General features: G+C 32.3%; 3 protein-coding genes and 1 non-coding gene across 4 annotated transcripts in view; 1 reads left to right on the forward strand and 3 right to left on the reverse strand.

Annotated features, from left to right (window-relative positions):
• LOC661650 (protein Wnt-1) overlaps positions 1-11,476 on the reverse strand; it is a 40,535-nt gene extending 29,059 nt beyond the window's left edge. The window contains exon 1 of the mRNA XM_008197148.3: positions 11,307-11,476. Within this exon, the coding sequence (XP_008195370.1) occupies positions 11,307-11,386 (80 nt within the window). The 5' untranslated portion in view covers positions 11,387-11,476. The remainder of the gene's footprint in view (positions 1-11,306) is intronic.
• A 5,883-nt stretch (positions 11,477-17,359) lies between these two features.
• Positions 17,360-18,161, reverse strand: LOC103313572 (uncharacterized). Its single transcript, XR_010333361.1, has 3 exons — positions 18,004-18,161; positions 17,757-17,945; positions 17,360-17,706 (listed from the first exon to the last, which is right to left on the reverse strand). It is a non-coding gene; the product is annotated as an uncharacterized LOC103313572 (transcript).
• A 387-nt stretch (positions 18,162-18,548) lies between these two features.
• Positions 18,549-19,433, reverse strand: LOC103313571 (uncharacterized). Its single transcript, XM_015981546.2, has 4 exons — positions 19,406-19,433; positions 19,003-19,095; positions 18,859-18,951; positions 18,549-18,798 (listed from the first exon to the last, which is right to left on the reverse strand). The coding sequence occupies exons 2-4, from the start codon at positions 19,079-19,081 to the stop codon at positions 18,620-18,622; spliced, it is 351 nt and encodes a 116-aa protein (XP_015837032.1). The 5' UTR covers positions 19,082-19,095; positions 19,406-19,433; the 3' UTR covers positions 18,549-18,619.
• Positions 19,434-19,900: 467 nt separating this feature from the next.
• On the forward strand, positions 19,901-27,277 carry LOC661559 (uncharacterized). Its single transcript, XM_064355965.1, has 10 exons — positions 19,901-20,104; positions 20,155-20,505; positions 22,111-22,216; positions 22,294-22,484; positions 22,655-22,753; positions 22,807-23,115; positions 25,477-25,908; positions 26,356-26,449; positions 26,498-26,694; positions 26,747-27,277. The coding sequence occupies exons 1-10, from the start codon at positions 20,038-20,040 to the stop codon at positions 27,154-27,156; spliced, it is 2,256 nt and encodes a 751-aa protein (XP_064212035.1). The 5' UTR covers positions 19,901-20,037; the 3' UTR covers positions 27,157-27,277.
• The last annotated feature ends 437 nt before the right edge of the window (positions 27,278-27,714 follow it).

Here is a 27,714-nt window from a genome sequence, read left to right on the forward strand (position 1 = left end):
TGCTTACAAAGGGGTGGCCTATCCTGTTATTATTTTGGTCACTGGGATAATTACTTCGAATAAAAAGTCGTAATCGTAAAAACGATATTTATGATGATCTGGGTTTAAAGTTTCGGCTCGGGGAAATAAATTTCAGTGGTGGTGTTGACGGTATTAAAATTCCTGAAAAATCTTCTACTGACGGTATGAAAACCTGTTTAACGACAAATGAGAAAAAAATCTGTTTGTTTTAATGTGGAGTAGCAAAAGCGACGCTAATTTGTTTATCAAATGGAACACGTGGGTGCCTTTAAATGGTCAAGCAGCTTTTTGTTTCACAAAAAAATAGGTGAAAAAGGTTTAACTATCCCCTGAAAGCACAAACAGAGCAGAAAATATCATTTGCCTGACTTGGCTTTATTATTGCAGGTAATAAGATAAGTATGTTAATCCCGTAAATCACGTCGTGATATATCGCCCTCTAAAACTAATAGGATTATCTCTTATTTGTTGAAATAATCTTGTTCCCAATCTTAATTTGTTTGCAACCAACAGGTGTTTGCATCATTTGCAACACTGAATGTTCGTTATGCCCTAATTAAATGAACTTGTGGACATATTGTAAGATAATTGTTGAAAGAATTATAACCATTACCATACAAACTAAAAACTAAGTGAAATATTCATAACCCATAACTTGAACACGTTGATAAGTTTGAAAACATTGTTTAGATAATCTCTTTTCAAAGTTGGAATGTTATTAGTGATAAGAAGATTATTTTCATCTAAAGATCGGCAATTTATGGAGGTAATCCTGCGGTAAATGCTGGTTTGTTTTTATTTGTTAGAAAAACAGGTCACAACAGAATTTGCATTCTTGTAAATTTCGTAGACTCGTCAATTACTGTTCACCTAATTATATGTTCATTAAATAAATTAAAGAAACTATACGATAAAAATTTGGATTAATATTATATCCATCAATAGAAACTACATTCTCATCAGAAATTATCAAAGGAATTTCAGCAAATTGTAATTGTTCATTGTCTCAACAAAGTGAGCATATATCCTGCCAATTAGCCACCGGTGGTGGTCTATAATTTACATTAAGCCATAAAGAAAAAATAGACCCGATTCTGCAAAGCTTCCAAATATACGAAGTCTGGACTTATATTTAGAATAAAATAATGCGGTCTAAATATGCTCACTGTTTTCAAGAATTACACTTAATGTATCGCTTTATTTCTTCTTTGAAGTACAGATAGTTTAAAATCAAATCAATGTTGTGTTGTCATTTACTAAGTACCCTCATTGTTTTCGTTGCTATTTCAGCGTTAAAACTACTCAGAAAAATGTAAACAAACGAGTACTTCTAACATGTATTATTGTTCATAATTCCTCAATTAAACAATTCAAAAAATGCGTGTCCTTAGGGCAAAGCTTGTTGGCAAACACGTAAGTAATTTCGTAATTTATCACCTTTTTTGTAAAATAATTAAGTGTTGAATTATCCCACTTCTCGATGATTTAATGAAATAAATCCCACATTAACCGATGATTTACCGCGTTCTTGCCTCAATGAAAACCAGCACGACTAAAAAATTATTTCGTGCTGTGCACAGTTCATAATCACTGGTTACTTTGAAGAAGAGGATTTCAATTTTTAAGTCTCGCACGATGCGTAATTGTAACATAAACGTCTATCATCTGAATGTTAAAAGTCTTGACGAGAAGGAATTAAAACGGCCACGGACAAGTCTATTGTTAACACCATGTGACGAATTGCGGCAGTTGACTCGCGGAATGTCGATATTTATACTTCTATACGGACACGTTTATGTTTTATTATGTCGTTAGATTGCTGGGATAGAAATGTACAACACTTCTGGTAAATCTAGAGTTTTGCTACTTGAACGTACATTGGCAATTGAACAGGTAATGCCAAATTGGCAAGACACAACATCCTGAGAAATAAAGCTTTTCATTACGAATATTTTGTTATTTATTGGATGTTCAAGGTGAGGACAACAACAAATTTGACTCCGACATTCCTTTTATAATTTATTGATTCTTATTCCACGAAGATTCTGAAAATTTAATTGGCGCTTCTAAAGATTGGTCATTTTAAAAATTAAAAAATTACTTGAGGAGTACTTACGACATTGACCCAAAGATAAAAAAATCTTCAAACCCCAAAATCCCAGAAAATATAAGCTTTTAAATTTTGAAGTCATTGTTTGGAGAAACGAACAAAGCAATTTTATACCTGAGTATATTAATTAATTGCGGTAAATCGCGGTAGGTAAACATGAAAATATATTCTTGCCTACATGTCATTAATATTTCACTTGGAATGTTGGTCGTGTGTTTTAAACGGTTCTGCGTGATCTCGGCATTTATCACTTTCAGAATCTCAAGCAAAATTGACAAAACCCATACATTATTAGCAAGGAGATTACGTTGAATAAGCGATATTTACACTAGTACACCTAATTAATTTTATTTTATACGAAGAGAATAAAAATGTTCCGTTACATTCCAATAAAGCTCATTGGAAGAAGTATGAAGATGTCCATAGAATTAAGACACAACGCATAAATCGTGAATGAGCAATTTAACATAAACTAAGAAGATAACGTACAATAATTCCATGCATACATATGCATGCATTTAACAAGTTGTATTACATGTGTTCCTCATTCCTAGCGACTGTGACAATCCTAAGAGGATTAACACGAAGTGTATCATTAAGGAAGTTAATTACCATAAACACCATTGTTCTGATACTTCTTATAGCCGTTGGAAAAGCTGTATGTTTTGCAAATAGAAAAGCTTTTTCTATGATGTGTGTAGGTGGTGCATACAAGAGTCGTAACAATTTATTCCAAACAAGCGAGTGGTTTTCTTTTTTGGAATAGATTTATGTTGGCTATTTTATCAATATTATAACTTTAATTCAGGCAGTAATAATTTCGCGAGAGTTATTTGTGTTGAGCAAAACATTAATGAAATAAGAGCATTAAGTCACTCCTTTGGGAGCTTAGTCGGAGCAGAATCCCACAACAAATTGTTTTTCCACGCTATAAGCTCGACCGTAACCGCATTAGTTTATTTTCGCAAAAACTGCGAACCCTATTGGCCAGTTCTTCACTTATCCTCAAAACGAAAAAGTTAAATTGGCGCGAAATTTAAATATTAAAACCCGATTACCATGAATCACACAACTTTGCAGGCACTTTACCTCAATTACTCGACAAAATTCTACCTAAGCTCGCTGTTAACAACAGCACTTATTACAGCTTGCTGTATTATTTACACTCATGAGTCACGGTGGAAATACAGGTGAGATAGCACCATCTTTAACGACATGAAATCACGTATTAAATCCCCTGACTAGCCGAAACTTCCTCTCCAGACTAATCCAGACGTGGTCTTTAGTCTTCGGCATGCGGGACGTTTTATGGACGCAATGTAATTAACAAGTTGTTTTGACCGGTTGATGGTTCTTCTGCACGCAATTGCACCTTCCACGAATTGTCAGTTGGGACAATGTCGAGGAGCAATACCACAAAGCGGCATCGTGCGCTGGACTACCACGTCTAATTGATTATTAAGCTAAACAGCTGATTTATTGCTTCCTTCGTCTAAAAGAATTATTCACAGACATGGAGCGTTATCCAGGCGAAAGCCCCAATCCCACAATGTCTTTGATGTGTCTCACACGTATTGACAAACCTAAGTAATAGCACTGTCTAACAAGTTTTCCCATTTTTCTCCCTTTGGTCGAACAAGAGTGCATTTTACATTTTTTGAGGTGTTGTTCATTTAATAGATGAATTGGTTATGATTGTGCACTGCATTTTCAATGCCATTGTCACACTTTAACACCGTCTAGGTTCCGAAACTTTCGGTTAAATTTTTGAGATGCTTCCACCAATTAACGCCTCGTTATCACGTTGTTTCTTGAATTAGTAGCAATTAACCAAGAGCTCAATCCCAGATTTCCAAGTGCTTCGTGTTGGATTAGTAACACAACTTGTAGTCGACCACCATTTTAAAGGTCCAGCTTTTTGGTCATTCTTTAAGACTAATAATCCTCCTAACGTGTACCGACAAGTCAGGGAACCGAAATAATCGACACATGTAACCTAGTCAGGCGTACCAATAATTTTTCCTGCAGATTACCATCACAAGATTTGGTTACGCTTTCAGGGGGTGACAACATTTCGGGAATTATGAGCCATTGTGGCATTGTGGCGGCCTTAATTAAGGGTTGGGAGGAATTCGGCGGTAAATTTCGGGTGTTGATGCTTTTAGCCCGCAGGTATGGTGTGAGTTTCCCATAAACTGTCGGCAGAAATTTAAGAATCCATTAAAGAAACCCTACAAACTAATAACAAGCCATGGTCAGACAACACAAAGATGCCAACAATCGGACCGGCCGACCTCAGAGGAGTATGTATTGCTTCCACAATGGAAAGACAGGTAGATGTTGAAGGGCTCTCGCAAAAACACTAAATTCAGGCGTAACAAACGGTTTTGCGTTTATTGTTCGAAAATGCGGTCGGTAATCGCAAAATTCGTCCAAGAAAAAGTGAGACGGGTTTTATTCGAATTCTCGGTGATTCGACACTGTTACTAATTGAAGACATGGCATTCCTCACATTTCGAGCGACTACACTAAATTCTGGTAATTTTCATTCGGTGTCCGAGACATTTCAAGTATTCCAATTTGTTCTCCAGAAATTTACATAAATTAACTAGAAAATTCGATATAATTAAAAAACGAAGTTAAGTGCACTTCTGGTATTTTAACTATGTTGACAACTAGTTTGGGTCTTCACAGAGGAATTTAACGATTTTGGAAATTGTGATTTTTTTTAAAGAAAAGGTTGCTAATTTCAGTTGACATCCTTTTGAACATCATTTTTTATTGTAACTATAACTAAGTAATTACATATTATTTACGAAGGAAATAGAAGGTAATGTAAAAACTAGTTAATGATACAAAAGTTCATATAAAATAAGTTTATAGAAGCGCCATTAATTTAATCTGCAATTAAATGCGTGATTAACTGATCACGTGACCAAATTGACGCAATTTGGTTGGTCCATTCGCGTTGTTAACTTTTAACAACGAATTAAATTTTAACCAAGCTCTCTATAAACCGGCCCTCAATATTATCACTCGTTTGACGATAAGTTCGAACAAGAAATACACATTATACCTAATAATTTAATTACATATGTGATAAATTAAAGGTAAAAAACGTTTTGAAAGAATAAAAAATGAAATACGGGAAGTAAATAAGTAAACAACAAAACTGGAATAATGTATTCCTTCAACACATTTAATACGTGAATATGTATGTGTGGCGTAGGTATAGCTCGAAATAAACTTGTATAGCTAGGTCAGTGCTTATATCATTCATTGTTTTCTCCATCCATAGCCCGTACAAGAGCTACCAAGCTCACTTGAGTTCATCCAAATTGTATCGTCTTTTAGATGAAATGTTTAATGTTACAAAAACTTAGTCCATAAGTACAATATGAAATGTGTAGATACAAAGTTGAAAATTTATTGAAACAAATTTTCAAGAGTTGTTGAAATACTTTCAATGTAACAAGTACTTATTAAAATACGTCACATACTTTCATCCCTCAGATTTAATAAAATTTCATCTATATCCAAAAATGCTGAAAACAGTAATTGCTGTTAAGTACTACATATTTCCTTTTTTTTCCATGTCAATTTTTTTCAGAATTTCTCTACAGTTGCTTATAGGAATCAAAATTAATTAATTAATATTGAGTCACTAAAAAAACATATTTTTTATTATCTGACTGTGACTTTTTGGGCATAGCAATAATGTAATAGTATTTACAAAAAATAAAATACCTACCTTATATCTAAGCGTTCCTTATATTAGTATGTCATTAAAAAAATTATATTTTTTTCAGCAACTAAATGTTAACTAATTGATTTTAATTAGAAAAAATTAAAAACAAATTAAAAAAAACTTACTTGCAATATGTAATAAAGTACAAAAAAACACTGATTCCTGAATGATTATAGTTCGATTATGAGCTACATCAAAAATATATTTTTAGACTAATCCTGTACGTAGATATACTGTTAGGTTGATAGTATTCCTACGCTTGTAATTCTCCACCGATTTTGCACCTGTCATAGTTTGTAATCTTGCAAAATTCGAATTCAAAACGTGTTGTATTTAAAATTTAGAATTATTTTTAACAATCGTTTTTAGTATGTGTTCTACTAATTATATTCAATGTCACAAAAATTTCAACGCCAAGAAGGAATTAGAATTTTTTCACGAAACTTGGCGCAATTGGTCAACTATTAGCGAGTAATAAATGATTAAAATTTGAACGATTTTAAACAAATGGTAAGGGAGTTTTTAACATTTAAGTTCTTTTAGAGGCAAGTGCTATTCTTCCAATTTTTTGCTTTTCTGACTATTTTTCATGTGTTTTTTTTTAATTCGTTTAGAGATAAGTGTTCTAAAAGCGCAGTTTAGACTACGAATAGGAGTTTTTCAGTTAGAGAAATTGTTAGTCGTTTGAATAGAAATCGAAGTATCATTAAACGATGTCCAGTCATGAACTGGAAAAATCCCTATTCAAAACCCAAAAATTGTGCTGTTTTTAAATTTGTTCATTTGTTGGTAATTTCTTTTTTGTCAAACTCTAGGTATATTTTCCTTTTAATAACACTTAAAACTAAACAAATTTAAGAAAAACACTGCAAAAATTAGAAGAACAACACTTGCTGGTAAAAGAGCTCAAGTGTTAAAACCTCCTTTACAACTTGATTAAAATTAAAATTGTTAAAATGTGTAATCATTTCTTACCTGCTAAATGCCTAACATTTGCGCCAAGTCTCGTCAAAAAATTCCTATTCCTTCTTGGTGTTGCAGTTTTTATGACACGAGTATATTTATTGTTGATAGTGAATTTGTTTTAATGGTCATTCACAGGACAAAGATTTTAAAGAAATTTTACAATTTTTCTCTGGTAAATATTCCTAATTGATCATTAGTAAGAACTTAATCCCAAAAATTGTGATTCATAAAAACAAAAAATAAAACGTTTTAAAGGCAAAACAAAAATTGGTCCGGTACTACTTGTTTTCCACCTAATTATTGTCTAGAAATAGTATACAAACACATTATCTGATGTCAAATTGAAGTGATTTCGATTATTTGTTAAAAGAATTTATCATTCCTTACCTGTTACTGTTTACTACAGAATTAAAGAATGTTTTGTAGAATGTATATCATAATGATTTTTTTACTAAAAGCTTCGACGTAAAAAACTATTTACATTTCAAAATTTTGGCACCTTTGAACAGAAAAAAGGTCTACTTTCTGACTAGACCTCCTTTATGGAGTCATAATCAATCTAAAACCTTCGAGAAACGTGCAGTTAGTAAATAATTATAATACTTCATGAGTGGAGCGCTTAAATCAAAGAGTAAAAGCTAAATGGTGGGCGTGCCATAATCGCGAGTGCTTCCTTGTTAAATAAGAAGAAAAATAAACAAGGTTCTAAAGTATCCATTTGACATTTAGCGTCGAAGCGATTGTTGAATGGCTACAGCCCGTGCGAATAGTTCAGGCCCATTGAGCGTAACACCCTGTATCCTTCTTTTGCATATCTTCCCCGTCGTCAATCTCGATGTGTTTATAGCACCCTGGAGCATCGACTGCCAAAAGAATTTGGCGTGCGTATCCAGTGAACAGGTTGAAGGACTGCATTCGAAAATTTGACTTTTAAATGACTCGCAGTCGCTGCCACGTTATAAAAACTATTTCTGTAGTCGTTTTAGACGTCCCATGTTAATTAATACGTTTGTTAACGCTTTTAACGTTTCCACATCGTCCGTAGGAACGATCTCCCATTCATCCTCTCCCATACCTGAACTGAACGATTAACAAATATTTATAATTCAAGTCTCGGTGGACTAAGTGGAATGTCTTGTCGGACATTTGTCCCGGGTCAAATGTTTGTCGAATTCGTTTTATTGTCTCGGAACGTCCCGAAAAAATCCACACTTTTTACAGGCAGCTTTGATGACAGCCCCCTTTGCAGTTTGATCCAAAGAGATAAGTTTTAAGAATAATTGCCCTTATTAAGTGGCGGACACAACATGTTCAGTCTTTCACAAAGCTTTTCATCAAAGTCTGGGAGTTATATAAACCGATCGAGATCGCTCGCGACTTCTTGTAAACATTTTAAGCACTCGAGGAGTGCCTCGCGCTCGTGTGGAAAGCCATGTGCTCCATTCCCTTAGGTAGCAATTTGTCTGGATTTCTCCCAGACAATGCAATTAATTAAAAATATCAACAGAGTATGAATATTCATCAACGGCTCAAACCAGCTAACAAGAATTTTTTAACCAAACGTGATACAAACCCAAGCTGGTCCAAAGTACTTATGACTTTTAAATGAAGTTTTTGTCAAAAAAATTATAAAACACGTACAATCAATTTAATGATTGGAGAGCAAAACTAACGTTAGACATGCAGTGTTATAAACGGTAGTGCAGCATTTCTCCGGAAAATAAAGAACTTGTTTGAAAGTCAAGCTGTAACACTTTTAATGCTTTCGGTACAGCACCTCAATGAGGTGAATAAATCCTGTATTAAAACTTACTCATATAAATACCTACTATGAAAATATTAACTGATACCAAGTAATTTAATCACGCTTATAAAACTGTAACAACCTCTTATAAATATTAATGAAACGCTTATTGATACAGATGAATTAAACATTGTATTGTGATACCTATACATAAATTAAAGAACAAGCCATAATTATTTTTTATAAGCTTATTTGGGAAACTACCTGTAGTCTTGTTATTTTTATTTTTCTTTTGTTTTCCACCAGAGCTAGGCATGGTTTAAAATACACCAGTCACACAAAAAATAAATCCCTTTTAGTCAAAGATCTTCTGAAAGAATAATTTGAAGTCCTGCAGTACACATTAAAAGTTTTAAGTAAAATTCATTTTTTTTGGTGGTACACTTATTAAATAACACACACTATTTATCAAAAAATACCCAACGCTTGGTGTTTTTCGGATAAATAACATAATTGTGTTTTTTTATTTGCAGCATCATGTGGTTTAAAAGATAATAAAAGTATTTTTTTAATAGTCCGAGGTAAAATAAAGTTGTCAATTAGTAAGTAAGTGCCAATAAATAGGATAAAAGACAACAAAAAGGATGTCCCTTTTAAAAATGGTCAGTGAAATCATATTTTGCATCACAGTGAGAACAAATAATAATAGAAAACAGGGACATTTTAGAAACAATCGACTAATCTGAAGATATTTTTTATAAATAAAAAAATATTATTATTACTTTAGACAATTTAGACTTTCAGCACGAATACCTACTATTTGTTCATGGTTTGACAACACTAAAAGTAGTTTCTTTATGTATTAAAAAATATTATACTATTTTCTAAGTACCTACTTGCCTTTCTTTGTAACAGACTCACCGCTATAGTGTGATTGAAACCACTATTTTAACAGAACACATTAGTAAGATCTTTCCACGTAACTTGATGATGAGCATATCTTCTTCCGCTGTACCGTAGTTAGAAATTTCAAACTTAACATATTTTTATGGTAAATGATTTTCTTCTACCTTTCATTTTCTTACTCTTAGTTTGTTTTTCATAATATTTAATAAGTAAGCAAAGAAAAACAATTATCATTACATCTTTACAATTTTTCAATCATTTTTCGGCAAAAAGGCAAAAGCCCAGTTTTTTGCCAACTAAAACCTGTCTTTATTCTAATACACCATTTCTGAAGATACTGGATGATCCAACGTTTATTCGCTTATCCGAGCTTTAAACCAAAGATTCATTTTTTGTATACAATTACAATTACAATGTGTTCAAAAATGGTTGTTCATCAAGTTAACGATGGAATTCAAATCAATGTAGCACTTAGTCCAAATGACTATCGTAAAGTCTCTGAATTAGCTTTATACGCATTTTTCGGCAACGTAGATTCAAGTGTAGGGTTTGCCTTGATTTGTGCTCTAATATTTCCGTGATTTTTGTTGTTGTGTATTTTTTAGTTTTTGAATTCGACGTATTTTTGCATTATTTTGACAGATCTGTCACTTTGACGACATTCACGATTAAGCGACACATTACGTTCAAACTGCAAAGGTGACTTGATGAACACACTTTTTTGAATACATTGTATGTTTTTGTGTTTATGTACAATTCATACTATACTTAAATAAATACTTAAATAAGTACAAAGCAATATTAGACATTACTCTTTTATTAAAAATATCATAGTATTAGGAATGTATTACTTTTTTTTTTCTTTTGACATTATACCTACCCACCCATTCCATTAAGTGACATTCTTCAAAACTGATAAGAACTTTAAAAATTTTAGTTTGTAACTATTCATAAGCTAGCAAAAACAAACCCTATATAACTATTACTGAAACGTTCATTATTGGCAGTACAATGTGTTTCTAAATGATTCTCATCTAGTCGTCTGTGAATTTCGCATGTAAAATCAGAAATCCCGCTTTATAGAATTAATGACAAGCAAATATTACTATTCTCTATTTATTAAATCTTCAATTCGGAAATAAGCTTCGACAGTAAAAGTGTTTTCTTGCATTTTAACGAAATTTTTAAAATTATTTAATTAACAATTTTTGAATTTCACAACTAACAGTTTTGACATTTATTGACAGAATTCAAATGAGCAGAGCGGCACAATTTTTTTTTACATGTAAACCAATTCCAAAGTTAACTAGATGAGGAGAATCATTTAAAAACACATTGTATATAAACTAAACTATCTATACTTTTTTTCGAAAATCAACTGATTGCACTAAGAAAGTATAGGTAAGTACAAAGGTTCTTTAAATACTTTAAATACGACTAAACTGTGTAAATCCAATAACTATTTCACAAGATATTCTTTTTATTTAAATATGCATTTTTTTAATCTATCAATATCGTGAACAAGAAATTCTAAATAATTTTCACGATCAACTTGTCAGAACAAATTGTAGTGGGAATATTCGAAAAGTCTAGTGGTCTAGTAGTGTATTATTTATCTATAGGTAGACTTGTGAGTAAAATTTTCAATAGTAAGTCTGGTCTGTGATTTGGTTAAAATACATCGACAATGAACCGAACTTAGAGTTCACTACATACAGGTGTTCACAAACAACACCGCTCGCAACAGGCGCGTTTTTCTTCCACAGTCTGGTCAAGAAGTGAATGAAAGAGTGTGTTTGTTTTGGACTTACCACCAGTCGGCATCCGTGAGATGCAGTAGAAGCGTCCACAAAGCGACGGAAGCAAAGAGTCCCGCGCCGCGACGCTTCATGCCGCGGTTATTCACAGAGACGCACTTGTAGTTGCTTGCACCTAAACCAGCTATGAACTGAACGGTTTCGAACAACACGGCGCCGACAGTGGGGGCGGTCACCGTCTATCCATCTCTTCACCATTGGATGCCGTCGAACAATCGACACGCCTCTTTCTTCGGCCACTTCCGCACAACACGTGCAGATTGTGTGTGGACTTCTTGTGTCGTGTTTGACACTTGTTTCATTTGCATCGGATTTGCATCCGACGATGATGACATAATCAGGTGGCTACCTGTTAACTGGATCAACGACCGCTCCAAGGAGTGGGGCTTGGGCCTTTGTGAAAACTATCCATACTTAGAGGAACTACCTAATTCTTCAAATCTTTTTTTTGAATCTCTGACTTACGAAAATTTGTTGTTAGGACTAAAGGCAGGTTAGATGTATCCACCAAAGTGTTACAACAACAGTTACAAATTTTTAATTTGTTTTGCTTTAAATTTATATTTTATTTATGTAGGTATGTATAAGTTTACGAGGATAGATTAAAATATTTCTCACAAAAAGATATTTTTTATTGTTTTTGGTCTTAATTAATTTTCCTATTGTTCTTCATATAAGTCCTAATAATTCTATATCTAACAGTTTGAACTCAATTCAAAATACAACTGTGAATCCATCTTGACGCATACAAATACCTAAACGACTTCAAAATGATAAATAAAATATCTAGATCGCCGAATAAAGCTACAGGAGATTAGATTATCTAATATCTCACAGCATGAAAAGAGAGTTTAAAAAATTCTTTGAACCGTCTGAGAAATAGATAAGTCTTACATTTGCTTTTTTAATAACAAAACAAAAACGCAATCCAAGAAATCTATGTATTTTTTAGTAGTACCTAAAAAAATCCCAATCGACCTTAAGAGAAGGTAAGTAGAGAATATACCTAGAAGACTTTATTAAATAAAAGAATTTAGAAGTCTTTTGGTTTTTGCCTTTTTTGCACTATTTTATATTTTTATGCACTGCTCTGTGTAGTACCTATGCTGTCTACTTACCCGTAATCGTCTCTAAATACGTATTTTTCCAATCTATTCTCAAATATTTTACATAATTACAAACTTTTGTAGGTATACAAGTGCAAAAATTTTGCGTTGGTGGAGGTTTTCTCTTTATTTTTTTTAATAAATAAGTTGTAGATACACTATAAAACAACAACAGCAAAAATCGGAAATACGTGTGTTAATTTTAACACGGAATAAAACTCATAAAATACAACAACTTTTATATACAACATTTTGCAAAATTCTTATTTATATTTTTCAGTTTTCCTCTTATCTTTTGTGTAAACGAGCCGGTCAGTATTTAATAGGTACTTAGTTTGTATTCATAGCAACAATTTTCATTGTTTTAAAAAGGCCAAATTTTAAGTAAATTCGCAATTTTTTTACTGAGAAATCACAAATAGAAAAGATGTTTTATTTGTTGAGCTCTGTTAAAATTGAGTTACGTATATCTGACACACTCTGTATAATGTGAGTCAATAAAAGTGCCTATACCTAGGTATATTTTGATTGAATGAATGAACTAATATTAAATCGCTGCAAACATTTTTTAATTCTTTTATTATTTTAAAACAAGCGATGCTTAAATGTTGTTTTGTGCAGAATCCGTTAGTAAAATGTCTTTAGCCTCAAAACATAATTAAATAAAAATTAAAAATTCAAATAAATGTAATGTTAAAGATAGCAACAATACATATTTGTCAAGTAGTTTTCGCTTCAAACATTATTTACCTAGGCATCGTTTCTTTTAGAATGATTTCAGAAATAATGAAATTTGCGTACAAGTAGATTTTCTGAAATTTTGATCTAGTTATCCATGCCAGTTACGTTAACCCAGTGTTCAGTACGGAAATAAGATTCTAACATATTTTTTTTATGTTCTTCGGTGAACATTTTGGACATATTGATAGATAAGGCGATGCTGAAGTTGTTTACGCAATTCGTTTCATTGTTGGCGAAACTGTCATGGATAAGTAGATCCAAATTTTAAAAAATCGCATGATATAAGATATGAAAAATTTTGTAAAAAGATATTAACGTAAACACAAAATAAATATACAATTTACAGAATTTTAAAATTATTACAGCGAACATAAAATTCAACCACAGTATATAAAAACAGTTGTCGTGTAGCAGTTTAAAAAAAAATTTCTACAATAATTGACAAAATATACGTGTACCTATTCACTAATCTTAGTACACAAAGCTTTATTTTTTTTTGTTTTACTTTGCGCATTGTGATTCCAAAGTTGCTGTATTTGGCGCACTGCAATGTCAAAATTTTTAAAGGTCATAATAACTATTAATTATTAATTACGTTGACAAAGCTGATTTTTTGAGCTTTTGAATGTATTTTTTATTTTAACCTAAAGATCTCAATAAAAAAACTAACATTCTCAAACTCAAGCTTAATGCACTTAATAAAAAAAATAACTATTTTAAACATTTTGCGTTCTGTAATTCGTTTAATTTTTTCTTGTCAAAATATTGCAAATATATGCTTATTATACGCAGGTGAGTTTTTAAAAATATTTGACTTTGCTTTTTGTTGTCGAATGTTGCAGTTAGTTCTTGTGTTGTGGTCAAATACCGAATTATAAATAATATAATAAACTTTGCACACATTTTGCACAATTTCGTACTCTAAGTTTCAAATTTTACACACCTATGATAAGAATGATAATGACCCGTTGATTGAAATGATATTGGGAGTACTTTATAAAGGCCAGTTTACAGAAAGCTTTGTTAAAATTTAATTCGTAGTTAAAAGTTAACAACGCGAATGGACCAATTAAATTGATTGAATGGTCACGTGACCATTTAAATGCAGATTAAATTAATGACGCTTTTATAAACCGGTCGCAAATTATTTACTTTTGCACACCTTTTACCAAATTTTGCATAGTTACAATGTTCCAATTCCACTTTCATTATAGCATTTTGCACCTTTATCTTTTTTTACACATCTTCTTTATTTATTGTTATACATTATATTTAATAAATAGATATGATTTATTTACACATTAAAAAGACTGGATAAAGCGCTACATATTTTCCTTCGCCACGACTGATGATAATACTATGTTGCATTTATTTAAACAAAGATGCTTGGTACAGTTTTTTGAATAACTGCTAACGGAAAACGCTTAAAGAACATCTTTAATAGAACGTACTATCTTTTTTGTGACTTTAAGACTTCTTTTACAGAGGATCCCCAGAAGTAAATTCTGTAAGATATCAATGACTGAACATTGGCGAAAGTAGAAAAATTTAAACTTATATTTAGGACTTCATTTTTAGTTGTTTAATTTAGAAACAAACTTTGTTTATTATATATATATATATATAGCTCAATGGCGCACCAACTCAATGGAGTGTGGTAAAGAATTGCTTACATATAAAGGTAAAAATAGTAAAAAAATTCTTTGCATTAAAGTTATTGATAAACAACGAATTTTAAATAAATGATATGTGGCAACATTGTCTAACAGTCGTGATCGCAATAAAATTTGATCAACAATAAAAATAAATTATTTTTGAAACGGTTTCCTAGGAAATAACTCCCAGCGTTGGCACATCTACAAACTGTGATTTTTTTTGATGAATTTTAATTTTTTAAATTAAAAAAACTGCTAAAGTCTTATGGGAAATTTAAAAATAGTTATTCATCGTTGTGTTAGGGAACGATTACTTAGTGTGAAACATAGAAACATTAAAAAATAATGAAAACTGAAGAAGTTAACAAAATAAGTTTGTAGCTCCAGATTTTTTTAAATATGACTTTAGGAATTTTTTCAAGATTTTTCCCGTGATCTACACATGCTTCTCAACAACGTACCACTGAGTTGGTGCGCCATTTTTTGAGCACCCTGTATATTTATATAATATTAATATTTATATTTATTTTAATTTATATTATTTATTTATTTATTTATTTATATTTATATTATTTTTAATTTATATTAATATTTATTAAAAAAAATTCTGAATAAAATCACTCACACATAAAGTACGAGTATGATATAGCAAACGCCGAGCAAACCTTGATTTCTGTATGATTATTAAATAAAAATAAATACTTTTAGCAGGCTTACCTTGTACGGACAGAAACCTAAAGCTTTCGTCAAAAGGTTTAGATTTGGAGAAATAAAATTGTGACAAAACAATCCAGTGTTCGAACAAATATGTTGTAATTAATTGTAATTGATTTGTTTTTCTCTTTGGTTTTGACGAACACGATACTGACATTAATTTTCAGGTCCGTACTAAACGTGGTCGTAAAAAATCTGGTTTTTACTTCCTTACGACTGTTAGGTACTGCATAATAAATAAAATTAATAGTGGGTAAGGAATTACAAATTAAAATTTTATTGCGTTTCAGAAGATCGGTTGGATGGTGGTAGGAAAGAAAAAATTATAGATAAATGACTTGATGGACATGCTTTTCACGGAAGCTAAATACAGTAACCAATAAATAATACCTAGCAAATGAAAGGTTTGTATATCTTAGTTTTGAGAAGATATTTATTTATGTTTAGGCATAAAGACATAGACTGTTTAGCCGACTGTTACAGGACACTAATCAAAATATTATTCATCTTAAATTAATTAAAACAAAGTAATCATAAAAGCCGCAACATTATTGTAACTGTGTGAGCCAGAACAAAGAACTGTTATGAATGTTATGATTTCAATGCCGGCTTCAACTAAAACTGCTTAAATTGTTGGAATCGCTTCAATGTAAGTCCCGGAGTCCGATTATAGATTTCCCGCTATCGTCTTTGCGTCTTCAAACAATCCCGAAAAGCACTCGAAAATCGATTCCCGGAAAAAAGAAAGTTAAAACGAAACCGCCTAGTTTGTATACTTTGGCCCTTAGAACACGCGAGTGTGAAGTTTTAAAAACAGTCAAAGTATTTTGGTCCCGCGTCGGCACTTTTGATACTACTCTGATTGTTTGAATATGTAGAAAAGCTTTATTTGCCTAACATAAGCTGTTTACATAATGCTCGGCGCCCTCCTAAAGATTTTTCGATGTTTGATCTTATTTTATAACTTTGTCCATTCAACTTTAATATGGAATCGTCGTAATTCATACCGACGATTGATGTATAGACGAAACTAATTGCCCCATCATTCATACACCAGGATTTATTTAAGCGCGTCCGGTGACATTACCTTTGAAGTAGACGCAGCAGACGATTCATGCATTGTTTTCATCTTTGCCTACACGTCGCTCCTGTTTGTTTGATTTTTTTCGTTTTTGGCTCATTAGTTCATGCAACTGACCTGAATTTAGAAAATAGTGTTCTAAAATCTTAAAGCCCAACTTTTTCAACTTCTACAAGAAAAACAGGTGCTGCATGTATTATTATAATTATTATAATTATTATAATTAGTAATTTAATTACACTATTTATTAGAATATGTATCGTATCCTACTTATACACGGAGGACTTATTACCCCAAAAAGATTAAAGAATAGTTTAATACTTTTGAATTTTTGAACAAAAATTTAGTAGTTGTAAATAATGTACTTGCCTTTAGTAGGTATAACAGAAATTATTTAAATAGTTAAAATCAAATTTCCACTTTTATCTTCGTTTTTGTGAATATTAGTTTAAAAGTAGTGATATCCTGCCATCTAGAGACTCAAATACGAAACTTTACAAGAAAACTATTCCATTGTTTGTAGCTTTACTTTTTATTTTATTTTTTAAACATTCATCTAGTTACCTACTTACGGCCAGTTTTATTTAATAAAAAAACTTATCTATTTTGTATCTGACTCAAATCTCTCAAACTCTGAATCAATTTTAAAAAACCTTAGCTTTCATAAATTTGTAAAATAAATGTGTTTTTCGTGAAAAGTTTCGCTTAAAAGTTGGCTTCAAATAAGACACAGTTTACACACTAACTGGATTACTTTTTATTTTTTTTTGGTCAAAGAAACAAGTCATAATTTACGAAATCAAAAAATTCATCATTAAAAAGTTTGTTCATGATCTCAGCCTTGACCTTCTGGGGTATGGGCTTGCTGAAAGCCTTTTCCGCTACACTTTGCGTGGATTTCTCATCCGAATCTATTGCCTCCAATTTACAACACACCTTGGGGTAGGTTTTACCTGTCCCGCATTGCTGAGACTTGATAAATTTTATGATCCCTGCGGGGATCGGTTTTTCCAAATTTACCAAATACATCAAAGGCCCGCATCCAGACAGACTGACGCATCGAAAAGAGGGTTTGCACGGTGATTCACTTAATTGTTCTACATACTTTAGCATTCAGAAGTAATAAAATAATAAACCAGGTACTCACTTTTATTGTTGAGAGGATTATCGGGACAACAGACTTTTGGCTCTTGTTTGTTGTTGTGACTACAGATTTGAGCTTTCAGAAATTTTATTATTGCGGGAGAATTTTGTGTGGTTTTTATTGCAGTCATGAGAGGTTTGCATTTTGTTATGAGAAGGCATGATAGTGGTGGAGAGCATTCAGCTGCAAATACTGCAAAAGGTGTAATCGACAATGAGATAAAAGATAAGAAAAAAATGCAAAAACAAACCTGAAGTTGTTGGATCGGTGAAAAGAATGGTCCACATTAACAGTATTTTTATACTCATTTTGACACAGTTTTCAGATTTATTCGAGTTTCATTCAAACCCAATTAAACACCTGATAGATAACATTAATCAACATCTACGTTATTATTTAAAAAAAATATATATTAACAAAGTTTTTTTCCTAAAATCACAGTTTGCAAAAATATGTTGATTTCTTGTTTGCATTCATAAAAAAATTTGTTAATTAAAATAGGAATACATTTAGAGAGTATAGGCAACCAGTTATAACGCAAAATTTCTAATAATTGGATTTCTTTCTTACTGTACTTCTAACAAAATATTTCTCCCGTACTGGACTTGAAAAATACATTTTTTTAATATTATTTCAAATATATGTCCTTTGGTAAATAACATGTTACCATTTAATTTGAAAAAAGGCAGGCCAAACAAACTTCTAATATAGTAGAATAGTTTGAGGGGCCGCAATTAATTTTTATATCAATTTATGGGTATTAGGGGTAAATTATGAAAAAGGCATCAACACCAATAATTTTCCACGAAAACATTTTATTTAATACAAACTTATCAAAAATCTTACAAAATACAAAACATTAGACACTACATGTTAACGTCATCAAGACCCTCATTCATTAGAGCCAAGAGCCTCTTTTTAAAATCAAGCTCACTCCTCAACATTTGCATCTTTAAATTATGTAACTGCCTTTTCATTTCAAGTTCTTTTCTCATATAATCCAACTGCAGTCTTTTCTTGCGGAGAGCCATATCCAGCATTTTCTCTAAAAAAATTATAAACAAATAAATAACCGACAAAATGCTAAAATAGTTTTATTTTTTACCAAACATTTTGCGTTGCCTCCTAAGCAAAATAGTACATCTGTCGTGTCTTTTCCTGGATCTTCTCCTATTGTTTTGATTAGACTCTCTAACCTCTAAATTCACAATGTTTCAAAATTCGAAAAAAGGGAACAAAATGCACTTACCAGATTCAGAGTCTGAAATGGAGGGCCCTGCCATCTCATCTCTATTTTCTGGTATATTATTGTCGTTATCTGAGTCCATTTTTAAGAATAATCCTACAAAGCAACGCTCAACATCAGCTGTTTTGTTTGTTTGGAGATTGTGAAGTTAGGAATAGGAAGTAATTTCAATTCCCACCAATTCAGCCGGAAGTTGTGTCCATTTAAAAATTACAAAGTTCTAAAGAATTTAGTTTTTTCAGTCTCTGACACAACACAAAAATTGTTTAGCTATACTGAAGCTATAGCAATGATAGCTTCAATTTTTGAACCTAACACAGGTATTTGTATTTTTTATTTTTGTCTCGTATCAATCCATTTTTTTTATTAATTTATAATAAAATTATGTGTAAAAAAATCAACTTACTCGTAGAAAGGCACAATATAACCACATTCTCATAATGATAATAATAAGATAAGATTATAAAATAAGATATTTTACAAAATCTAATATTTAATACTTAAATGACCATTTAGTTACCTATACTTACAGTTATGAGATGTTAAAAACTGAAGCGACTTGACTACTAAACAGTCATACTTCATATAATACCTAAAACTGATAAAAAATATTAAATTCTCATAACAATTATTCAAAAGAAAAATATTTGTGAGTTGCACGTGAGAAAGAGATCGTATTCTTAACTGTATTAATTGCTGGAATTTTTAAATGTTTTTCTTCTACTGAAAAATAAGTATCGTCTTCCATTATAAGAACATTTTTACCGACATTTAGCACATGTTTCGTTCATTTCCTGTATACCTAAGTAAAGCTTTTTGCCTAGCGTAGTTAAAAATAATAATAGCTATTATAAAATTACCGTAGCATTGGAGAAATTAATGATGTCACTCACGTTTAATAATTGTTTGTGCACTTTTACACACCCGATGGTCAAGTTTTTGCACGTTATACAAAGTATAACCAGTTCCAACTATTCTATTTTCACATAAACACAGAAAACTGAAAATTTGTAGCATGGTGATTGACCATCTGAAAAGATGTTACAGGAGTTGTTTTTCTTTCTAATCTGTGCCAACACTTTTGTCTTAAGCCACATCCTACGCTGTAAGTAGGTACATTTTTTCTGATAAATATTATTTAAATAAATTTTAAAGTCTACTATTGTCGTCCACCAAGTATTTGCACCGAGATTACGAACTGTCCAAACGCTTCTCAAGGTTACATTTTGTTCACACCGAAAAGAACATACTGTGGCTTCAATAAAAATGTACCAAAAATTTGCTGTGAGTCTATTGAGGTTCCTGAACCTACGGAAAAACAGGCTGAGAATATAACGAACGCACCTCGGGTCTATCGGGGTAGTGAAGATCTGGTCAACCATCAGAATTTTGACTTTTTGCCCATGGATAAGTGTGGTCAAATTTCTAATGGTCTAAGGATTACTTCAGGAACAAGAGCTAGTCTGGGGGAATTTCCTTGGATGGCCTTGATTGCTTACAAAACAGGTACTAAATTAATTGGCTGTATGCGGTAATTAATTTGACTCTATACAAAAGAAGAAAATTGCTTTGCGATATACGATAAGATGATTCAGAGGTATAATGTTTTGTAATAATAAGTCTGGTTGGGAAAATTTTGCGTATGTAGATTACCTGTAAAAAAACTATACCTATTTTGTTGTTGCGTTGATTTTAATTTTTGTTCGTGCTTTTAAAACTAAACGTTTAATTTAATTTTTTACAGGTAAGTACGAGTACAAAAAACTTCTGAAATCTTAAAAGGATTTAGGAAAATTCTTAGTAAATCTTTTTACATTTTTATCCATAAATTTTTGAAAGTAAACATAGTTTATAAAACAAAAAAAAATAACGAATCAATGGTTTATTTTCTGTGGTTGTCTAATTTTCTCTGTAAAATCTGCCTTTTACTATCATTTCAACATAAGAAAATCATATTTTTAATTTTTTGCGTTTCTTTATTGTGAGTAGTGTGTATCCATAGTAACAACAAAAATTTGTTGCCAATATTACCTCTTCGTAAAAAGCCAACATTTACTTTCGTGTTCTTACGAGATTTTGTTATTATTATAAATATTTTTTGTTGGTAACATTTTAAGCTTTATTTTTAATATCTGAATCCTATTATTATTAGATTAACAGAAAGTGAACATTAAAGTTAGTTAGTTTTTGAAGAGATATACAGTCACGATCAAAAAAGAATGACATCCCTACCAACCGGGCCGGATAGCAAAAGTGTGACTAGAATCTTCTTGGTCATAAATTTCAACAAACAGGTTAGTTTACAAATTGTCCAGCTAATTAACACAATATCCAGCTAGTTTATAAACTAGCCAAACGTACACATTGACCGTATCATGTGTGGATGCAGTTTTATTGGTGTCATTTTTTTGATCGTGACTGTATCTAGATATGGACTTCAATTTTTTTTTTTGAAATATTTCGTTTGCATAATTAAATTAAATATAGGCACCTAAGTGGTTTCTAAAATTATGCGATTTTTATTTTACAATGTTTAAAATATGCGACAGTTTGTTAATTTAATCTTGAATGCATATATTAATACTTGATTATTTGCCATGTAATACTCGTAAAAGAAAGGTAAACAAACGAAAAGGTTTCTAAATATAACGTTTATTGTCAGAATTTTTTCTGGATTTCCCTTTTTCCGACATTAATATTTAGAGTTTACCAGAAAGTGTTTGCTTAACCAAGTGTGAATGAAAGTAATTTTCCATTACTCACACAAAAAAGTAAAAACAAAAACGCAAAAAGCTCTATTTGGTTTAATAAATTTTCTTAAGAAAAAACAAAAGAATAACCGATCTCATGTTTCAAATAATTGCGAAAACTTATCGAAAATACATCTATAATAATAATATATAGACCTCTCAGTTAAACTACATTATGAAATGTAATTTTTCTAGCGCAATTATATTTTGTAAGTACCTATAGATAGTTCTTTTGTAAATAAAAACATTCATTAATCAAGTATTGCATAACGATTAAGTCGAAATCTAAAGAAACACTGCTTAATATCTTCTTGTAAGTTATAAAAAAATCGCATCAATCACTAACGTATGCTTATACAAGTATTTCCAGGAAATTCCTCTTCACAACGCGACTTCAGATGTGGAGGAACTTTAATAACGGTTCGGTATGTGCTCACAGCCGCACACTGCATTGAAAATACAACCATGTAAGTTCAAAAACCCACCACCTAGCGGAAAACCCATGATGGTACAGGAGTTGTAGCAAAATTTCTTTTTTTTACAGAATGGGAGTTCGCTTAGGTGAATACAACATAATGACAGACCCGGACTGTGACCCCAATGGGCAAAACTGTGAATCCCCCGTTCAAGATATTTTAATCGACAAGGCCATAATCCATCCATTTTACGATCCAACGACATTTATAAATGACATTGCTTTGATCAGACTGGCCACACCAGCGAATTATAGTTATGGTAATTTGGTCAGTGGGCAAACTTGGGTTAATTGCAGTGGCGGCTCCTGGCAGAAGACAAAAATTTCTTTTGTAAAGCAAAACACAAAATTGCCAACTTGAGCCGCCACTGGTTTATAAATTATTACTTCTATTTTTCATTATTAATAATAAGACATATTTTTTGTTTAGAGAATATCAGACCGATTTGTTTACCATACGGTGAGTTATTGCACGCCAAATTGGAGGAGCATGAAATGACAGTGGCGGGCTGGGGTGCCACTGAAGATGGTATACAACACCAAAAATTTACTACTAGAATATGTACCAAATTTTTGTTAAAGGGGCCAAGAGTATGGTACTACGAAAAGTGTCAGTACCGGTGATGGCCCGAGACGAATGCCAAATTCTTTACCATGACCTTAAACCCATTACCAAGAAGCAAATCTGTGCTGGTGCAGATCATGGCAAAGATTCTTGTAGTGGAGACAGCGGGAGTCCTCTCAAGCGTATCGACCTCATAAACGGGTCCCCCCGTTACGTCCAGTACGGAATTGTCTCTTTCGGGCCCACTCATTGTGGCATAGGTGGTCGTCCTGGCATTTACACCAACGTGCAAAAGTACATGAAGTGGATCTTGGACAACTTGGAATGAGGAGCCAGATGATGTTTTATTAAAATTTATTCATATGTATCGTTTCTCTTTATTTACGCGGAATCACAAAAATCCCCTTTTTTATTATTTCTTTGTGTTATTCATTGTTTCGTTGCTTCCCTCAATTAATAATTGCAGGTTTAGCAATTGCTGAATAAGGGAGGACTACGGACTACTGTTTGGTAATGATATTATTCAGTGACGTTAAGAGACTGCATCATTTAAAAGATCTACAAGGACGCGAGAGATCAGTTGGTTTGGAAGTGGTCGGTGAAAAGCATGGCTCTCGATCACGTTTTATTCAAGTTTTGTGTTTGTGTGCTAATTGTGACTACCAAAGCGCGTAAGTATTTTTCCTGCAGCAGCAGACACCCTCAGTCCCTCACACGTTCAAGCCCTATGGTTCGAGATTCCTATTATTTGAATGTTTAGTTATTTTCCTGCTTATTGCTTTTTATTTTTGTTTATTTTTTTTTGTGGTAATAGAAATTCTAAAATGTAGTTAAAATGTAGTCATCTACAATAACAACTTTTATTTATTAACTTGTAAGTAGTACAGTTAAATTAATCTCAATCTTGTTGTGATCGGGTTACGTTTTTGAACTTTTAATCAGTAATTTACTGGTATTGTTGTAGCTTACCAGGAAATACCCATGAATTTGATTTCTGAGAATTGTTCAAAAACTATGGGAAATCTGAAATAGGTGCTTGACCACATGTCAATCATATCTCTAAAGTTCATGGTTTTACAACATATTTAAATTATGCTAAATTGTTTACACTGGACATTCTTTTATCAGATGTTTGCGTAGTTGGTTGCAAACGCTTTTTTCTCTCAAGAATAGAAGAAAAAAACCGAAAAGTTCTAACAATTGGTAATGAACTACTTACAAAATCTAAACTGTTAGGTAGATTGAAAATATTCTAAGAAACATATCTACTTATCTACATATTATTATTAGGTATGTAAGCATTAAAATATAATAAAAAAAAATAATTTTTAATTAGTGACATCACCTGCCTTGTCTGATCTTTTCAGTCAATCTATGCGACTTTTTTAATATTACAATAGTAAAGCGATAACGCAACTTACTTTTGAAGGTTAAACGCCTTTACTAAACGCCTTTATTCAATACATTCTACTTGGGCTGCAGAGAAAATATTTTAATTAAATTGCAATCAATACATGCTTTTTATTTAATTCATAATAATCTTTAAACTGACAAAATTTGGTGCATTTTATATTGATTATAGCGCGCATTCTGTAACAAAACCGGTTAAATTTAAATGCCGTCAATTGTTGTTGCTATGGCTATAACCAATCAAATTCCCAGATTTCCGATTTTAACCAGTGTTAAATTTTAACAGTCCGTTAAAAAAGTTATAGAATACGCGCTTATATTAGAAAATTAAAAATCAGCTCAGCGCAAAGGACTCTCTCTCTGAAAGCATAACTAACTTTTATTGAAAACGCGACGTTGACGTTTCTACAGTTTTGAAACAGTTAATAAGACTTTAAAAAGGGACTTTCAATTTTGTTTGTTATATCCGGGAGTTCTTTAAAAGTCGGGTACGTTATAATCGCGTTCCACTGTAATTATGTAAAACAATTTTGGAAAAGCAAAGGTCATCCATCATATGGATACGTAATCCAGGTCATTTTATTAATACATCTAACATCCAAGGATAAATAAAAAACTCAATTATTTAAGAATTTACAAAAAGTCTTATGAAGGTATTACTTTTAACGTTGCAAAATTTTGTCTTTATGCCTGGGAATTTTAAACCTAATTAAATAAATGTCTACTAAGACCCAAGACGCTGCTGTAATTATGTAGGGACTATTAGAGTATAAGTACAGATTACGTCGTATAAGTTATATGATAGCGACCCTAAAAGTATTCTTTAGCAAAGAATCTAGGGTTCTGGGGACGCATTTCTTTAATGATAATGACAAACCTAAGGAAAGCTAAATTCGTCTCCTAGAGTTCACTTTAAATTAGATCAAGTTGTGTGACTTTGTAGAATAGGGTAGGCCTAAATTGTTATACCTTTGATTAATATAAATTTTTAAATTTAACTTTAAACCATACTTCCCACAGTATAGCTTACAAGTCAAGTTTACAAAATATTATTCAAAACTCAAAACGTACGACATCGAATTTATTTTCATCACGACATTCGTAAATTACTTATTATTAAATCCTCTCATACTGCGTATATTAAAAACATCAACAACAAATATACTCCTACTTCTTGGTACCTCGTAAAGTCGTAAGAGTTACTTATTTACGTTCAGTACTAAGAATACACAAACCTGTTAACAAGGCACTTTCTTTCAAATTTCTACTACTTCTAGTCCTTGAATTAAATACCAACGACATCGATTCGGTTGTTTTTCCAGAATGGGTGGTAGAAGAGGAGGGTTGTCGTACACCCGATGGGGGAACAGGAACTTGCATTTCCATATACTCCTGCAAAAACGTCATGGATGTCCTAGATAAAGTACCCCAACCCATACCCCAGCGAATCACGAATTTACTCAAATCATACCACTGCGGTTTTGATGGCAGAAATCCTAAAGTGTGCTGTCCTTCGAAACCCATAGTACTTGATCTCGTCACGGAAAAGAAACCTGACGTAGAAGGACCCCCCAATGTTTCTAGACATAAAAACATAGACCTTTTACCCAAAAACTGCGGCTATTTCGATACAGATAACAAGATTGTTAATGGAAACAAAACTGGACTCTTTGAATTTCCCTGGATGGCCCTCTTGTCATACAGGACAGGTTAGTACTTTTTCCAACCAGCTTCCGATTAAGTTTAACGAGATTCACATTTTCAATTATGGTTTGAGTGAAGTTGAATCTTTAAAAAAAACGTGATTCAAATACTGTTTAGGAAAAAAGAGAGAGAATTTCTAAATTAAATTCTTCGTGGCTTTTTGGTACACTTTGTCAGTGATAAAGTAAACAGTCAAAATTAAAATTTCCATAGACATTTTTCTTAATTTGTTTTAGTTAAAGCTCGTCGTCGTATGACGTTCACCACAAGTTTGTTTTGCATCTTTGGTCCATAATTTATTTCATGTTTGTTAAAGTCTTTGTTCATCATAATTTTATCGCTTCTGAGAAGATTTTGGTACGAGTTTGTTAATGTAATTTATATGTAAAGTTGCGCAATAAATATGCAAATTAAAGATTTATGATTTAGAAATTCATTTTTGCGTATTACAGGCCGAGGTCCCCAATTTAAATGTGGAGCTACAATCATCAACGAAAGATACATCCTTACTGCTGCACACTGCATAACAAACAACAAATTTCCACTGTAAGTGCCTAAATTATCTCTGAGCTCAAAATAAAGTCCATTTCACAGCATTGGAGTTCGAGTCGGGGAACACAACATTGAGACCCAAAAAGACTGCGAATTAACAACTGAGGGCGACCTGGTGTGCGCCCCGCCATATCAAGACTTGGCCATCGAAGAAATCATTCCTCACCCTTCTTACGACACCAGTCTCCATACTAACGATGTGGGGCTCCTTCGAGTTTCACCAATGAATTTATCATTAGGTACAATACGAGTTATTCTTCAAACACTCAAACTAAAAATTTGACATTCCAGAAAACACACGGCCAGTGTGTTTACCACTTGAGAGGGCCCGGAATTACAATTTCACCAACCGGAATTGCGTGGTGACAGGGTGGGGTGTTACAGAAACTGGCCGCAGCAGTCCCGACTTGCTGAAAGTGCAAATTCCGGTAGTACCTTATGAGGAGTGTGCTAGGCTGTATAAAGATATAAAAATTACGCACCAACAGTTGTGTGCGGGTGGCAAGACCAAGGGTGACTCTTGTGGGGGGGACAGTGGGGGACCTTTGCATGTGATGTCCCAGTTGTTTAATGATGCGCGGTTGGTGCAACAAGGGATTGTCTCGTTTGGTCCCCGGAATTGCGGTGCGGGAATATTACCGGGGGTTTACACGAGAGTTGCGTATTACATGGACTGGATTTTGGACAATATGAGGCCGTAGAGGAATGGACTTGAAGACTGTACTGTGTTAAATAGACTGCGATTTTTATACAATGGACTCCTTCAGTTTGATATTGTGTAATGCTTATTTATGTCATGCAAAATATACTTTTTCAATTTTTTATTCTTATTTACGTTCAAATTTACCACAGGAAATGAAAACCAATAAATCATTATCTACTTTAATTTTTTTATGTGCAAATGTTTTTGTTGAACAAACTTGTGCAAAATATGATAAAAAGTAGAAAGTTTGGACTCAATTGGAAAATTATTTTATTAATTCTAGAATGTAGAATAATTTTCTTCTACACCTTCTAGGCTTCTACTATGTATGTTTAGTAGTATAAGGGTCTCTATGCACACTGCTACTTTTTAAGGAAAACACCCCGATTTTTAAGGGTAAACTGAAAAGCAGAAAAAAATCGTGAAAATACCCTTCTTTTTAAAGCCAGCCAGTAAACCCATTTTTGAAACTCGATGGCTTGTGGTAATTTAGATCTCATAATTAATGAATACAAACGGTTCGTTAATAAATACTGTTTTGACATCAATTTTCTTG

The sequence above is a fragment of the Tribolium castaneum genome, chromosome 3 (assembly GCF_031307605.1).
Source record: "Tribolium castaneum strain GA2 chromosome 3, icTriCast1.1, whole genome shotgun sequence".
Classification (NCBI taxonomy): Eukaryota; Metazoa; Arthropoda; class Insecta; order Coleoptera; family Tenebrionidae; genus Tribolium; species Tribolium castaneum.

Coding starts and splice junctions, on each gene's coding strand:
- LOC103313571 (XM_015981546.2), bottom strand. CDS start 19,081: ATGGACTCAGATAACGACAATAATATACCAGAAAATAGAGATGAGATG. Junction 18,952..19,002: donor CATTTCAGACTCTGAATCTG/GTAAGTGCATTT, acceptor TTGTGAATTTAG/AGGTTAGAGAGTCTAATCAA. Junction 18,799..18,858: donor GAGGCAACGCAAAATGTTTG/GTAAAAAATAAA, acceptor TAATTTTTTTAG/AGAAAATGCTGGATATGGCT.
- LOC661559 (XM_064355965.1), top strand. CDS start 20,038: ATGTTACAGGAGTTGTTTTTCTTTCTAATCTGTGCCAACACTTTTGTC. Junction 22,754..22,806: donor CTGGGGTGCCACTGAAGATG/GTATACAACACC, acceptor TTTTTGTTAAAG/GGGCCAAGAGTATGGTACTA. Junction 26,450..26,497: donor ACAAACAACAAATTTCCACT/GTAAGTGCCTAA, acceptor TCCATTTCACAG/CATTGGAGTTCGAGTCGGGG.